Source organism: Neovison vison, chromosome 12, assembly GCF_020171115.1.
Source record: "Neovison vison isolate M4711 chromosome 12, ASM_NN_V1, whole genome shotgun sequence".
Classification (NCBI taxonomy): domain Eukaryota; kingdom Metazoa; phylum Chordata; class Mammalia; order Carnivora; family Mustelidae; genus Neogale; species Neogale vison.
Genome location: NC_058102.1, coordinates 87,043,913 through 87,061,257, shown reverse-complemented (window position 1 = coordinate 87,061,257; position 17,345 = coordinate 87,043,913). Strand labels below are relative to the sequence as shown.

At 39.8% G+C, this 17,345-nt stretch overlaps 1 protein-coding gene across 1 annotated transcript in view; it reads right to left on the bottom strand.

Annotated features, from left to right (window-relative positions):
- TMPRSS12 (transmembrane serine protease 12) overlaps positions 1 to 17,015 on the bottom strand; it is a 28,443-nt gene extending 11,428 nt beyond the window's left edge. Inside the window, exons 1-3 of the mRNA XM_044227651.1 lie at positions 16,787 to 17,015; positions 15,924 to 16,119; positions 9,074 to 9,345 (exon numbers count right to left, since the gene is read on the bottom strand). Coding sequence (XP_044083586.1) covers positions 9,074 to 9,345; positions 15,924 to 16,119; positions 16,787 to 17,015 — 697 coding nt within the window. The remainder of the gene's footprint in view (positions 1 to 9,073; positions 9,346 to 15,923; positions 16,120 to 16,786) is intronic.
- Positions 17,016 to 17,345: the final 330 nt, after the last annotated feature.

The following is a 17,345-nucleotide window of genomic DNA, read 5'->3' as shown; positions in this document are numbered from 1 at the left end:
GTGAGTTCTCTCAGATTTTCCCCACACAAGTATGGTTTCCCAGTAAGCCAAAAATATTTGGAGAGCTTATTGAGCCATTCTATAGCTCTCTCATTTGGGGGATTTTTCTGTCAAATTTCTGACTGTCTTACTGCTGGCTCTATCTAGGTCTGTATTCCCAGGCCAGTAGAGCTGTGAATTTTCCCTATTTCATCAAAAATAGTGAGTCCACTATTTTTTTTTTTTAAGATTTTATTTATTCGACAGAGAGAACAAGCAGGAGGAACAACAGAGAGAGAGAGGGAGAAGCAGTCTCTCCACTGAGCAGGGAGTCCAATGTGGGGTTCAATCCCAGGACCCTGGGATCATCACCTGAGCCAAAGGCAGATGCTTAACCAACTGAGCCTCCCAGGCGCCCATGAGTTCACTACTTTCATTAGTAATGCTGCTAGCCTGGATTTTCAACTACTTTTCCAAATAGAGTTCACCTTCTGTGGCAACAAGGCTCTTCATAGCCTTGGTAAAACTACTGTACTGACTAATCTGAGAGGGGAGCTGGGAGAACCCACAAGCAAGAAAGCTGCAAATTCTTCTTTTTACCCAAATTTATAGCTGTTATAAATATTCCTCAATTTGTTGTGTACTTTGGTTGATTTTCAGGACCCTAAAGTAGTCACTTTTGATGATTTTGTCTAATTTATATTTATTTGGGGGAAGAGGATTTGCCAACCTCCCCATACCATCACAGCCAAAATTTCTGTTCCTTTTATTTGTAAATTTATCATAATCAGAGTTCACAGTTTGTACATTAGCTATCTTTGAACTTGGAGTTTTGCTTTATGGCCTAATAAGTGGTCAGTTTTTTTAAAGATTGATTTATTAGTTTGAGAGCGTGTGTGTGCCTGTGCAAGTGGGGGGAGGGGCAGAAGGACAGAATCTTCAAGTGACTCCTGCTGAGCGAGGAGCTGGACTCAGGACTTGATCTCGTAACCCACGGGATGATGACCTGGGCTGAAAACCAATGGTTGGATGCTTAACCAACTAAGCCACCCAGGTGCTTATATTTTTTATAAAGATTCCACCTACACTTGAAAAGATAAAAGCCTCTGATTTTTTGAGTATACTGATTTGTCTGTTAAATCAAGCTGGCTAATTATGTTGTTCAAATATTCCAAATCTTTACTAAGTTTGATAAAAAACAGATTTTATATTGTTAAATAAAAAGAGTTCTATCATAGAGGAGTTACAATATTTGCTGTATAATTCTATTTTTCCTTAATATTATCTGAGTCCTGTTTATTAGGCTCAGAAGTCTAGAATTGTTCTATCTTCTTGGTGAGTTGAACCTTTTCTAAATAAAAATGATCTTTTTTCTCCTTTTGTCTTAAAGTCTATTTTGACTGTAATTTGCATAATGATACTAGCTTTCTTTTCATTTTAATTTACTTGATATATTTCTTTACTGTTGTTTTACTTCAGTCCTTCCATAGCCTTACATTTTAGGTATTCCCTTAGATCAGGTGGATTTCCTACTCCCTAATCCGATTTTCTGTCTTTTAACTAGTGGTTTGGTCCACTAACATTTATTATGATTATGGATATATTTGGGCTTGTTTCTATTGTCTTATTTTATACTTTCTATTTTTCTTGGTTTTCCTAGGCTTATTACTCCCTTCTTGATTTTTTATTAAGATGTTGTCTTTATTTTCTTATTCCTTAGGTTTCTTATTCTATTCCAAGTTATATCCCCTATTTGCTTAAATCTAATGTTAATCAGTATGTTAACACTTCTGAATAATACACAGATCTGAGACTACTTTAACTCTGATCACACCATTTGAAACACAGCTTCCCCCCCTAATATTTAAGTATCTTTTTTTAAAATCCCCCAAATTATACATTATTTTTTTTAAAAGATTTTATTTATTTATTTGTCAGAGAGAGAGGGAGAGAGAGCGAGCACAGGCAGACAGAGAGGCAGACAGAGGCAGGGGGAGAAGCAGGCTCCCTGCCGAGCAAGGAGCCCGACGTGGGACTCGATCCCAGGACGCTGGGATCATGACCCGAGCCGAAGGCAGCTGCTTAACCAACTGAGCCACCCAGTCATCCCTATACATTATTTTTATTGTATTCCAAGGTTTCCCAGTTTCAGCACTATTGACATTGTAGGCCAGATAATTCTTTGTTGTGGAGGGTGAGAGAACTACCCCATGCGTTGAAGGATGATGAGCAGTAATCCTGGCTTCTACCCACTAATATGCCAGTGGCATACTTACACCCTGCCTAGTGGTAACAAAATATTCTCCAGACAGTACCAAGTGTTCCTGGGGACAAAATTATCCTTCATTGAGAACCACTGTTGTATACAATATTTACCTATATAGCTATCTATTTTTTGCTCGCTTCTGCATTATGTACCTCCCTTTTGGCATCATTTTTTTTTTCTGATACATTTCTTATTTACTTTGGTGAAAGATTATTGGTGGTAAAGTCAGTTTTAGTTCCCTTTTATTCTCCAATGATAGCTTAGTTGGGTACACATTGTGGGTTCATTTATTTTCTCTCAGTACTTTGACCCTGATATTTCATTGTATTTTGAGTGTCATTATTGCTATTGAGAAGTTTTCTGAAAGCCAACCAGTAGTTATTTTGTAAGGATTTTTCTTTTTTTTTTCTGGCTGTATTCAGACTTCTTTGGGTTTTTTCCCCCCCCTACAACTTCATTACAGTGTTTGAAAAGGAATTACATTTTGTTCTGGATATCCATTTGCATTGGAATATCCATTTTACTCATGGATATCTGGATTCATGTTTTCCATCAGTTACAGAAAAATTTCAGCCCAGACCCATTGAATATTGCCTCTCCTCTATTCTCTTCATTTGTTCATTCTTGCACTCTCATTAGATGTATATTTGACTTTCTTATCCCATTTATCTTATATCTTACTTTCTGTCATAATCTCTTCTTTTTTCTCTGTGCCACAGTCTAGGCAGTTTCTTCAGATATATCTGCTGGATCACATATTTTCTCTAGAGCTGAGTCTAATATGCTTAACTCCTTCAGTGAGTTACAAACTTTAGCAGTTACATTTTTTTCATTTTTAAAGATCCTATTTGGTTCTCTCTCACTCTCTCTCTCTCTTTTTTTTAGAGATGGGGGAGGGCCAGAAGGAGAGGGAGAGAGAGAATCCCAAGTAGGCTCCATACCCAACATGGGTCCCAACACAGGGCTGGATCTCACAACCCTGAGATCATGACCTGAGCTGAAATCAGACTTACCCATGAGCCACACAGGCACTCCTGGTTCTCTTTTAAATCTGCCTGGTCATTCTAGATAGTCTATTGCTTATTTCTAATTCTGTTTTTTAATTTCTTCAAACAATTTACATATGCTTATTTTGTATTCTACACCTAAAATATTAATATCTGAAATTCTTGGGGGAACTGGTGTTTTATTTCTGTTGACTTTCATTATTATGGCTTTTCTCCTAATGTGTTTTGGTGATCTTTGATTGTAAGTGGATATTTGGTTGATTTTTTTTTTAAAGATTTATTTATTTATTTGACAGACAGAGATCACAAGTAGGCAGAGAGGCAGAAGCAGGCTCCCTGCTGAGCAGAGAGCCCGATGCGGGGCTCGATCCCAGGACCCTGAGATCATGACCTGAGCTGAAGGCAGAGGCCTAACCCACTGAGCCACCCAGGTGCCCCTATTTGGTTGATTTTAATCTGTGGGAATCCTAAGTATTTTCAGACCTGGTACTAATTTAGTCCATTGAGTTTATTTAAATTATTGTATTTTTTATTAAATTTTTATTTTTTAGAGAGAGCGAGGGAGAGCACACACATGAGCTGAGGGGGAGGGGCAACGGGAGAGAGAGAATCTTAAGGAGGCTCCACACCCAGTGCAGACCCTGACGTGGGGCACGATCTCACAACCTTGAGATCATGACCTGAGCTGAAATCAAGAGTCAGACACTTAACTGACTGAGCCAACCAGGTGCCCCTAAATTATTATATTTTTAAATTATTATCATTGTTTGGTTCTTTTTCTTTTTTCTTTTTCTTTTTTTTTAGATTTTATTTATTTATTTCACAGACAGAGATCACAATAGGCAGAGAGGCAGGCAGAGAGAGAGAGAGAGGTAGGGGGAAGCAGGCTCCCCACTGAGCAGAGAGCATGATGTGGGGCTCGATCCCAGGACCCTGAGACCATGACCTGAACCAAAGGCAGAGGCTTTAACCCACTGAGCCACCCAGGTGCCCCTGTTTGGTTCTTTTTCATAGCTCCTTTTTATACATATTTTTAAGTACATCTTTTATTTTTTTGTAGTATATTAAACACCTTTTTATTATTTGATCCCATTATCTGACATTTTTGCAGGTCTTCTTTTGATGTCTATTGTTCCTGCTGACTCTTACTCATAATACCTTATTTGCTTTGGTGTTTAGTGATTTTTAAAATTATAATCCATTTTTTTAAAAGATTTTATTTATTTATTTGACAGATAGATCACAAGTAGGCAGAGAGGCAGGCAGAGAGACAGGAAGGGAAGCAGACTCCCCGCTGAGCAGAGAGCCCGATGTGGGACTCGAAACCAGGACCCTGGGGTCATGACCCAAGCTGACGGCAGAGGCTTTAACCCACTGAGCCACCCAGGCGCCCAAAATTATAATCCATTTTGATTTAAACTTTATCAGGTGAAATTCTTTTGAGGTCTTAGATGAAATTCAGTTTCTATACAAACGATGTGCATTTGATTCTCTCAGCCATCTAGAGACCTTAACAGTCTATGACCTAATTAACCTAAATCCTAAGCCTGAGTCTTTCTATTCAGAGTGATTTGGGGCAGCAACTCCATGAGAGTGGTATTTGCAATTACATGTTTTCTGGGAAAATTCCTACCTTTTTCCCTTTAATGAAGCAGTTTTCCTAGAAATCCTGGGGGTGGGGGTGGAGGTTGAGGATGCTTTGGTTTTATCTTGTTCTTAAAAAAAAACTTTATTTCATAATAATTAGAGTCACAGGAAGTTGCAAAAGTAGTACAGTGAGGTCCAGGGTGCTCTTTATCCTGCTTCCTGAAATGGTTGCATCTGTGTAACTGACATTGGTACAATGTGTGTCATTCCACGCCACTTAATTGTATGTGTTAATTCTTACCATTACCTCCACAATTAAGATATGGAACTATTTCACCATCACAAAGATCTCCTTTAGGCTACCTAGCCTTCTTACACCTAGCAACCAGTAATTAGTTCTCCATCTCTATAATTTTGTCATTTTAGGAATGGTATATAAATGGAATCATATAGAATGTGTCTTTTAAAAATGGCTTTTGTTTTCACCTAGCATAATGCCATCTAAGTTGATGGACATATCAATAGCTAATTCCTGTTAATTATTTAATATTATTCCCAATTAAGGATATACAACAATTTATTTAATCATTCCCCTAATTAAGTACATTTACTTTTTCCCAGTTTGGGGATACTACCAATAAAGCTTTTGTGAAAATTTGTGACCAGGTTTTTGTGTGGAAATACGTTTTCATTTCTCTGGGATAAATGCCCAGGAGTGTGATTGCCGGGTCATATCATAAATGTATGTACACGTGTGTGTTTTTTGTTTGTTTGTTTTTAAGGATTTTATTTATTTATTTGACAGACAGAGATCACAAGTAGGCAGAGAGGCAGCAGAGAGACAGGAAGGGAAGCAGGCTCCCTGCTGAGCAGAGAGCCCGATGTGGGGCTCTGTCCCAGGACCCTGGGATCATGACCCAAGCAAAGGCAGGGGCTTTAACCCACTGAGCCACCCAGGTGACCCCGTGTGTGTGTTTTTAAGAATTGTATCTCTGGGGGTGCCTGCAGAGCACAGTTGGTTAAGCGACCTACTCTTGGCTTCGGCTCCGGTCATGATCTCAGAGTCCTGGAACTGAGCCCCATGTCAGGCTTGGTGCTCAGCTTGAAGCCTGCTTGGGATTCTCTCTCTCTCTCTCTCTCTCTCTCTCTCTCTCAGAAGGAAGGAAGGAAGGAGGGAATGATATCTCTGGTGTTTGGTGCATACACATTTAAGATTTCTATGCCTCTTTTGTGGATTTACCTTTATAACATTGTTATGTTCCTCGTTGTCCCTAGTAGTTTTATTTGCTCTTAAATCTACTTTATCTGATGTTAATGAAGCCATTCTTAGCTTTTTCTTTTTTTTTCTATTCCAGTTTTCTTTTGATTAATGTTGCCGTGATATATCTTTTCCCATCCTTTTATTTTCAACCTGCCTGTATCGTATTTAAAGCGAACTATGTATAGATGAACTAGACATTGGGTCATGAGTCTGACTGATTCTTGGAGTGTAGCCCTCTGGCTCCAGCTTGATGAGAATCTCCCCTCACACACTTGAGTGGCTTTGTTCTTCAACACTCTCAGGCCCCATGAGACCACAGAAATTCATATTCAGTGTTACTACTGGCAAATACCCTCAAGATAAAAGCCAACTTCACTGCTTCAGTTACCTAAGTTCCCCTCTTCACATTCAGTCCTTGACCTGTGTATTTTCTCCGTTAATAGTTTTCAAAGGGGGACGCCTGGGTGGCTCAGTCGGTTAAGCGTCTGCCTTCAGCTCAGGTCCTGATCCCAGGGTCCTGGAATCCAGTTCTGCATTGGGCTCCTTGCTCGGCAGGGAGCTCGTTTCTCCCTCTGCCTGCTGCTCTCACTGCTTGAATGCGTTCTCTGACAAATAAAATCTTTAAAAAATTAAAATAGTTTTCACTGGGAAGGTTGGTGTGTGCATGTAATTGACCGTGTTGCTGGAGAGCCAACTCAGTCCTTAAAACAGCTCTCTGACAGGTGTTATTGCTCTCCTCTTACAGATCATGACAATGTATGACCGTGTGAAAGATGGTATAATATAGTGGAAGCAAGAGTTTTGAGGCAGACCAACCTGGGATTGAATTTTTACTCCTCACTTAGCTATGTAACTTTGGGCAGCTTGCTTAACTTCTTTATTTTATTTTATTTAAATTTTTTTTTAAGATTTTATTTATTTATTTGACAGAAATCACAAGTAGATGGAGAGGCAGGCAGAGAGAGAGAGAGGGAAGCTGGCTCCCTGCCTAGCAGAGAGCCCGACGCGGGACTCGATCCCAGGACCCTGAGATCATGACCTGAGCCGAAGGCAGCGGCTTAACCCACTGAGCCACCCAGGCGCCCCTTTATTTTATTTTATTTATTCATTTGTTTATTTATTAAGATTTTATTTACTTGTCAGAGAGAGACCGTGTGTGTGTGAGCACAAACAGGGGGAGCATCGAGGAGAGGGAGAAGCAGGCTCCCTGCTGAGCAAAGTTCCCAATATGAGACTTGATACCAGGACCCTGACATCATGCCCTGAGCCAAAGGCAGATGCTTAACCAACTGAGCTACCTAGGCATCCCTCATTTAACCTCTTTAAATCTGTTTATTTATCCATGTCATAGTACTTCTCATAGTGTTATTGAGGGCATTAAATGAGAAATGCATTAAGGCGCTTAGCATTTTATTAAGTACCTAGCCCTGAATTAATGGAAGCTACTTGGATCACTGTTGTTCTAACTGTTGTTAAAGAGTCAATAATTTGCCCATGGTCATTCAGCTAGTACATGGCAGGGCTGAGATTCAGGCTTACGTCTATGATTCTAAAGCCATAGTCTTTTCCCTACACGTGTTGCTTTCTTAACTTGTTTAAACAGCATTCACAGAGGAAAAAATAAAAATAGTTCTTCAAAGATCTTTCATACATTTATCTGTATCATATCTAAATAATCTAAACTTATTTAACTATTTTAAAGTTGAGGGTTTTTTTTTTTAGTATATGTGCTGCCAAAGCGAGCACTGAGGGGTTTTTTTTTTTAAGTTTATGTATGTATGTATGTATGTATGTAATACCTATACCTAACATAGGTCTCGAATTCACAACTCCAAGATCAAGAGTTGCATGCTCTTTGGACTGAGCCAGCCAGGTGTTTCTAATCTACACATATATTTTTTAAAGATTTATTGATCCATTATAGAGAGAGAAGAGGGAGTGTCAGAGGGAGGTGGGGGGAGAGAGAATCCCAAACAGACTTCCCACTCAGTGGGAAGACTGATGTGGGGCTCCATCCCAGAGACCTGAGATCATGCCCCAAACCAAAATCAGGAGTCAGATGCCCAATCAACTGAGCCACCCAGGCACACCTCTACACATATTTAAATGGTTAATTTCCATAGGGAATAGAAAAAAGAGTCTCAGCACTTGAACTCATATGCTAACTAGACTTTGATTCCATCAAGAACAGTTGGTACTTAATACAGTACTTAGCTATTCAGGCTGTAGAATAAGGAAAACCTTGTTTTGTGCCCTAGCTTCTCATCCGCTCAGATCCACAACTCCTGGTCTGTTAAATGGGAATAATGACATTAACTTCCTAACAAGAATATTTTGAAGATAAGATAAAATAATATATTTAGAAAAAGGCCTAAAGCATGGCAAATGCTCCCAAATTGTAACTATTTTTAGAACCAAAGGCAGAGACTATTTTCTACATTTATTTGTTCATAGTTCATAGTAGTTCAACCAGTCAATAATTAATGCTCATTTGTGCACTAAAGAAAATATAGGGCACTTAACCTGTTTGATATTAAACAGGGTATTAAATTAAAAGGACACTAAATTTGATTTCTGACAGCCAGAAGCTTATTATTTATGATAAGCAGTCCTCTTACAGAGCTGGTTCTATCATCTATGAGTCTCAGAAACCTACGAAAACACTTAGAATCATCATTCTTTCTGAGAATGGTAAAAGGCACAAATATGTTAGCAAGCATAACTGGAGAAAGTCTCTATTTCTGTTTTTGGAAGATAACTTTCTCTTTCCTACAAGGAAGAAAAAAAATACAGGCAAAGAAGACATTTCCTTTTCAATGGTTTATAAAGACCAATGCTCAAACTCATTTCCTTTTCAATGGTTTATAAAGACCATGCTCAAACTCATGATATAAAGAGATGAATATACAAAAGGGTTCACCCTCTCCAATAACCAGGAAAAAAATGTATAAATAAAATTCAGACTGTAATTACCTTCTTCTTCTGTTCTTCCCCAGCCACTTATAAAACACTTTGTGTTTTGGTCCAGTTTTTGGAAAACATCAAAAGGCAGACAAATAGGCTGAATATACTCAGTATATTTCACTGCTTTTTTTAAGTGAAATAGTGCAATATCATTTACGTAATTTTCCAAATTGAAGTCTGGATGGATAATGATTGCTTTAACTTTTATCTTCTTGGAGTGTGGATGATGATGCCCTTTTATATTATTAGTTCCAATCACAGCTCTCCACATTAAAGGATCTCTGAAAGAGAATAAATGTTATTATAAACATGTTATTTAACAAGGTAAATATTCTCCATCTCCTAGTTTTTCGTTTTTCTCATGTTAGATTAGAATAGAATCCTACTTTCATGTACATGAGGTCACACCAAATAAAAACCAATATATCATGATGTAGGAAAGGAGAAAAAGATCAGTAGAACAGAGGGTCCCCAGGTTTGAGTATATGACATTTTAATATATGATTAAGGTAGCACCTCTTTTTTTTTTTAAGATTTTATTTATTTATTTGACAGACAGAGATCACAAGTAGGCAGAGAGACAGGCAGAGAGAGAGGGGGAAACAGGCTCTCTGCTGAGCAGAGAGCCTGATGCAGGGCTCAATCCCAGGACCCTGGGAGCGTGACCTGAGCCGAAGGCAGAGGCTTTAACCTACTGAGCCACCCAGGCGCCCCGAGGTAGCACCTCTTACTTGTGGACAAAGAATGAATGACTTGATAAATGGTATTGGGACACCTAGCTAACTAACTAGTTTGAAAAGTGAAATAAAATTAAATCTCTGAAAAACAGTAAACAGTAAAATAAACTTGATATTGATTAAATGTTTAAATATAAGAAATTTTTTTAATATAAAAGTCTTTGTCTTCTTTTAGAAATACATAAGGTGGTATGTCTGAGAGTTGCTTCAAAATAATTGAAGGAAGGGGTTGGTGAGGATAAAGATGAAATAAGTTCAGGGATGTGTTGATAACTTGAAGCTGGGTGATAGGCTTATGGGAGTTCATGAAACTATTCCCTTTACTTTTGTAAATTTTGAAGTTTTAGAATGAAACATTTGGATATAAATTAGCATGAGAATTATAAAAATTAAACCAGAAATAAAATGTAGATGAATACATAACAATGATAGCACTGATATAAAACAGGAAGCAACTAATGGGTCATGACAATCTTAACAAAACAAAACAAAATAAAGAACAAGTAAAAAACCAAACTGAAAAATCTTTTGCAAGTCAAAATCAACAATTAAAACCTTAAGCATTTAATAGTTGTTACATTTGGAAGTGGATTGGGAAGGAGGACTTTTTTACTTTATACATTGTTTATAGATGCTGAAATTCCTTTTCATCCTTCAAATTGGCAAAGTTTATGAGTGTGTGTGTGTGTGTGTCTGATAACGCTCAGGACAAACAACAGTCATAAAAACAAAGGAATACTTATTCATGTGGAATGTATAAACAGGTATCTTGGCAGCATGTACCAATAGTCTATAAAAGTTGCATTGTATTTTGTTTTAAGATTTTATTTATCTGAGAGACAGAGCTGGGGGAGGGGCAGGGGAAGAGGGAGAGAGAGAATCACTAGCAGACTCTTTGCTGAGCACAGAGTCCAACTCAGGATTCGATCCCAGGACCCTGAGATCATGACCTGAGCCAAAACCAAGAGTTGGAAGCTCAACTGACTGAGCCACTTAGGCACTCCAAATTGCACTGTAGATATTTAGCTATCTTAAAAATGGTTTAGGCGACCTCTAGAAAGTTTACCAAAAAAATTTAAAGCCCTAGTTCTATTTTGTATAAAAAGAAATCACTACTTTAAGCTAATTTGAAATAATCATTGTTTTCTTTTCCAAACTTATTCAACTTGTGCTGGCTTCGGCAGCACATATACAAACTTATTCAACTTACATTCCTTATTCACTTCAATTTATATCAGACCATAAGATTCAAAAACAGGCTGTGTACACTAAACACTGCAAAACATTGCTGTAATTAAAGAAGACCTGAATTGGGATGCCTGGGTGGCTCAGTTGGTTAAGGGGCTGCCTTCAGCTCAGGAGCTCAGGTCATGATCCCAGGGTCCTGGGATTGAGTCCCACATCGGGCTCCTTGCTCGGCAGGGAGCCTGCTTCTCCCTCTGCCTCTGCCTGCCTCTCTGTCTGCCTGTGCTCGCTCGTTCTCTCTCCCTCTGTCTCTGACAAATAAATAAATAAAATCTTAAAAAAAAAAAAAAAGACCTGAATAAATGGAAAGACATCCCATGTTCATGGATTGGAAGGCTTAACATTATTAAGATGACAATACTATCCAAGGAGCACTACAGATTCAATGCAATCCCTATAAAAATCTCGATATTTTTTGAAGAAATAGAAAGAACCATCTTAAATTCATACAGAATGTCAAGGGACCCAAATAGCCAAAATAATCTTGAAAAAGAAGAATGCAGTTGGAGGACTCACATTTTCAGACTTCAAAACTATAGCAAAGTTACAGTAATCCAAACAGTATAGTACTGGCAGATATATACACAGCCCAGTGAAAAAGGGTAGAGAGCCCAGAAATACAGCCTTGCATATGGGCTCAAGTGATTTTCAACAAAAGTGTTGAGACAATTCAGTGGGGAAAGGACAGGCTTTTTCAACAAATCGTGCTGGCAAAATTGTATATGTACATGCAAAAGAATGAAGTTGAACACTGGCCTTATACCATATGCAAAAATTAACTCAAAATAGGTAAAGGCCTAAATATAAAAGTAAAACAAGGGACTCCTCAGTGGCTCAGTTGTTTAAACATCTGCCTTTGACTCAGTGTCGGGGGAGGTCCTTGCTCAGCAGGCATCCTGCTTCTCCCTGCTTGTGCTCTCTCTGACAAATAAATAAATAAAATCTTAAAAAAAAAAAAAAAAAACACCACTGGAAAAAGCCTTCATGATATTGGATTTGGCAATGATTTCTTAGATATAACACCCAAAACACAGGTAACCCAAAAAATCAAATAAATAAATGGAACTTCTTCAAAAGTAAAACTTTTGTGTGTCAAAGGACATTTTCCAGGGGCGCCTGGGTGGCTCAGTGGGTTAAACTTCTGCCTTCAGCTCAGGTCATGATTCCGGGGTCCTGGCATCGAGCCCCGCATCAGGCTCTCTGCTCAGCAGGGAGCCTGCTTTCTCTCCCCTCTCTCCCTGCCTGCCTCTCTGCCAACTTGTGATCTCTCTCTCTCTGTGTTAAAAAAATAAATAAAATCTTTAAAAAAAAAAAAGGACATTTTCCAAGAGAGTAAAAAGACAACCCACAGAATGAGAGAAAAACTTTTCAGATTATATATTTGACAAGGGATTGATAGGAAGAATATAAAAAAGCACTCTTACATCTCAACAAAAATCCCAATTAAAATGGGCAAAGGAGGGGCGCCTGGGTGGCTCAGTGGGTTAAAGCCTCTGCCTTCGGCTCAGGTCATGATCCCAGGGAGCCATTTCCCCCACCTCTCTCTGCCTGCCTCTCCTCTCTGCCTACTTGTGATCTCTCTCTCTGTCGAATAAATAAACTCACTCTTTAAAAAAAAATGGGCAAAGGATTTAAATAGATACTTCCTTTTTTTTTTTTTTTACTTTTTTAAAGATTTTATTTATTTATTTGACAGATCACAAGTAGGCAGAGCGGCAGGTGGGTGGCGGCGGGGCGGGGAAGCAGGCTCCCTGCTAAGCAGAGAGCTCGATCCCAGGACCCTGAGATCATGACCTGAGCCGAAGGCAGAGGCTTAACCCACTGAGCCACCCAGGCACCCCTAAATAGATACTTCTTCGGAGAAGATATACAAATAGCCAATAAGTACATGGAAAGATAGAATTGCAAATCAACCACAGTGAGATACCACTTCACACTCATTAGGACAGTTATGATAGTAGTAGTGGAAGTGTAAGTAGTGGAAGTGTAATTTTTTCTAATCCGTGTGGAGCACTGGGAAACAGAAGAAACAAATTTAAGAGATACTGTGTAGAGAAAGCAAATTCCCTGGGTCACAGAGCTGTTGTTGATGCCATTATCTGAAAGAATAGAGAAGGAACAGGATTGGAGGAGAGATTTTATTCATTTTCCAACTTACTCAGACAGTGACTCCAGTAAAAACATATATCGTAGGGAGCTGGAAATATAACTCAGCTGGAAAGACTTGGAGTTTCCAGCACATGGTGATTGCTGAAACAGAAGTAGATGAGACATCTCTAGAAGAGCATACAGATAAGGCAAGAGGATAAGAGTGGAAATGTTGCCATTTAGATGATGACAAAGATTCATCAAGGAAAAGGAGAAAATTAAAGGGGACTTAGAAATCAAGAAAAGAGATAGTTTCCAGGAGAACTTCTAGTGGTCAGCTTTGCCACATTATGAAGATCAAATAGGATGGGGACTGAGAAGAGGTCATTGGATTTGGCATGGAGGGGGATCTCTAATAGTGTGTTCAGAGCACAGAAATAAGACTGCAATTGGCATTTTATAAGTCAGTGCAGATGAAGCAAAAGGGAGTCTCTCAAATAGAAGAGAAGGGTTCGTCGATAGGTTGCTTGGGTTTTTAAAATAATGATGGAGTGACCTAAACATGCTTGAGGGTTGTAGGGAAGAAACCATGGAGAAGACTGAAAAGTACTAGAGACAGGTATAATGCTACAGCACAGGTTGAAGAACCTTTGGGTTGGGGGGCTGTTATTTAACAGCAGTGTGAGCGTGGGCAAGTTACCACATCTCCCTCACCTCTGGACTCCTCAAGTGTAAAACAGAAATGATAACTCTGATATCTCAGAGTTACTGGGAGGGCTTTTTTTTTTTTTTTTTAAGATTTTGATTTTATTTGAGAGCGAGCACAAGCAGGTGGAGGGGAAAAGGAGAGGGAGAAGCAGACTCACTGCTGAGCAGGGAGCCCGACTCGGGACCCTGGAATCATGACTTGAGCCCAAGGCAGACACTTAACTGACTGAGCCCCCCAGGCTCTCCAGGGCTTTTTTTTTTTTAAACACAGAATTATACATAACATCCTTAGTACCTAATCTCAGAGCAAGTCTTTGATAAATGCTTGTTCTAAGAAGGAAAAAGGGATAGTTGATGGTGCAATGTTTAGGAAATGAGGGGGACTGGAACGGAATGTAGCAAAGTTAGTCCTCTGAAAAGTAGAGAATATGCCTCAGTAATGTCTATCGCCTGAACAGCTAGACCAGTCCCTAGCATATAACATATATTCAGTCAATGTTGAATAAAGGAGTAAAAACATCAATAAGATTTAGTCTTGAGAATTGTTAAGTGGAATATGACAGTATCTTCAAATGCTTGGAGGAGGATTTGGGTTAAATATATATGGCTTCAGAAAGCAGATTTTTAAAAAAAACAAGACACTTACTTCAACATAAGAAAAACTTCCTAAGAATTAAAGCTGTCCAAAAATGAAATTATATTCTTCCCAAGGTAGCAATCCATCATCACAAGAGATGTCTCAAATAGAGAGCTATATGGGATAGTTATGGTTATGTGTGTGGGTTTTCATTCTGGCAAACCTGGAGTTGATCCTTGATTTTGTTGCTCTCCATCCATGAGCAAGGTACATGAGAATGTCTAAATCTGGGATGTCTGGGAGGCTCAGTCAATTAAGCATCTACCTTTGGCTCAGGTCATGATCCCAGGGTTCCAGTATCAAGTCCCACATTGGGTTCCTTGCTCAGCGGGCAGCCTGCTTCTACCTTTGCTTTCTCTCAAATAAATAAAAAAAAAATCTTAAAATAAAGATAGCATTTTAAGGGTGTCTGGCTGGCTCAGTCAGTGGAGCATAGGACTCTTGATCTTGGGGTCATGAGTTCAAGCCCCATGCTGGGTAGGGACTCCACCTAAAATAAATAAATAAATAATAGCATACTGTACAAGCATTGTAAAACACCCCTGAAAGAAGAGAATCAATTCCAAACTCTGAAACTCTTCTTCTAGATCTCTTTCTGTACCCTTAATTTATACCTTAGTATCTTATTATTTTTCTGCCTCTATTCCTCAGAAGGTAAGTTTATAGAACTGAAATGTATGTTTGAAAAATGTAGTATACAGGGGCACCTGGTGGCTCAGTCAGTTAAAGTGGCTGCCTTCAGCTCAGGTCATGATCTTGGGATCCTGGGATCAAGCCCTGTGTCTAGCTCCCTGCTCAGTGGGGAGTCTGCCTGCCTCTCTCTCTGCTCCTCCCCCATTCATGGGCGCATGTGTGTGTGCTCTCTCTCAAATAAATAAAATCATAAAAAAAAAATCTATGATCCAAGGGTGAGAAACAAAAACTCATGGTTATCACATAATAATTTTAAAAGCTAAAGACAATTGTCATTATTTAAAGCACAGTCTGACAAATTCCCATAGGCCAAATCTGACTGTCTCCTATTTTTTAATAGTCCATGAGGGGAAAAGAAATATTTTTTATACTCTTAGACAGCTGGAAAACAAAAACAAAAACAAAATACTATTTTATTCAAATTTCAGTGTTCATTAATAAAGTTGTATTGGATCACAGCACACTTATTCAATTTTGTTATTGTATTGTCTCTGGCCACTTTGGTCCCATAGTGGCAGAGCTGAGTCACTGTGACAGAGTCCTTAACATTTTTACTATTTTACTATTTTATAGAAAGCATAAACCTCTGATTTATAGGATTCATTTCAACAAACAGTGTACTAGTGTAAAGCATTATGGCTACTTGTAATCACACAGCTTAACTGAACATGGCCGAAATCAAATGGTCCTCTACTACTACAAAGTATCCCCCAAGAGAATAAAATAGAGGAGTTGTGCTCCGAATACATACCTAGTGTCCTTAGTGCAGTGGGCAGCTGTGAGGACCCACTTACTTTTCACTAAGCTTCCCCCACATATATGAGCAAGAATTTTGCCTGATTGAATCTGCAGGCTAACTACCCATGGCCACGCGCCAGTTCGAGCTGCTGTGCCCCCTACTATCCTGGACCCTTCCAATACATCTGCAAGCGGTGCTGTCCCACAATCTAAAAATAAAAATCATATATTATTTGTTATGAACATCTGATGATATGTATTCCTAATCTTAACATACTAACAGAATCTTTTAGATCCCTATTCAAAAAACAGATAAAGCAATCTGGATACCTAAGGCATTCCCATATTTTGAGGAAAAAAAGAAACTTGGAGTGTTAAGACAAATATGCCTTAAATGATCACTACAAATAGAAAGGCATTAAATCAACACAGTTCATTAAAACTATTTCCCCAAAATCTAAAAAGAAGATAAGTTTCTCCGACCAGGTATCACGTTGCTTCCGGGACAAAATGGCAATTAAAGAGCCTGGGACTGGTGAAGCAACTTCTAATATTTGCTATTTGACTTGTTGGGTGAATTTTTCTCAAGTGTAGTAGGACAAGGTCACCCACCAGCCTTTTCAACTTTGAATTCCTAACCTTTAAAGTGGGACTGACAAACCTCAGAATGTTTTGAGCATAAACTGCAGCAGTCTACAAGTGTATGGCATTTTTGCTACGATGACTACTACACTGTCATAATTAACCAGACTGCGTAGGTCTGTACATTTTAAAGGCAGCTGGGCAAGCAGAAAAGGAGGGAGCCAAATTCACAAACTACAGAAGCGGGGAGCACGCACAGGAGGCTGTTCAAAGAGGGGAATGAACGGATACTACCCTCTGCGGCCCCCGCTTCCTTCGGGGCCTGGAGCGCCTTCCGCCCTCCTTGCGCGGCCTCCCGCCACCCAGGGGCACCGGCCTGCTCCCGCCAAGAGCTGCGCCCAGTCCTTCGGGGGAGTGAGTGGAGTCCCGAGTCGGGGAGAGCGCTCCCCACAAACAGCAGTGCGGCGCTCAGAAGCCCCAGCCCCATTTGGGAACTCCTAGTGGTCAAGATGGCGGCTGGCATGGGCCGCCTGCGTGAGCCGCGAGCTGGAGGCCTAGAAGATAGGAGCGCCGGCCGGCAGGCTGGCGCGTGGGGAGGGAGGGCCAAGCCTGCCGAGGAAGCCGGGGGCCTGGGGGTGGGAGGCCTGGGAGATTGGTGCGGTTGCTGGGATGCGTGAGTCCTTTGGGTGGTATCTGAGTTGGAGTCCACTCATTGGACAGATGCCGGGGAGGAGCCTGCGCCCCGTCGGCCTCTAAGTGCTCATTAATGGGCCAGACCCACTGGCTCGTGCCATACAGCCGGGCTTTTGTGCTGGGAGAGGAGTGGAGAACAACTGGGTCCTGCTAACTCAGA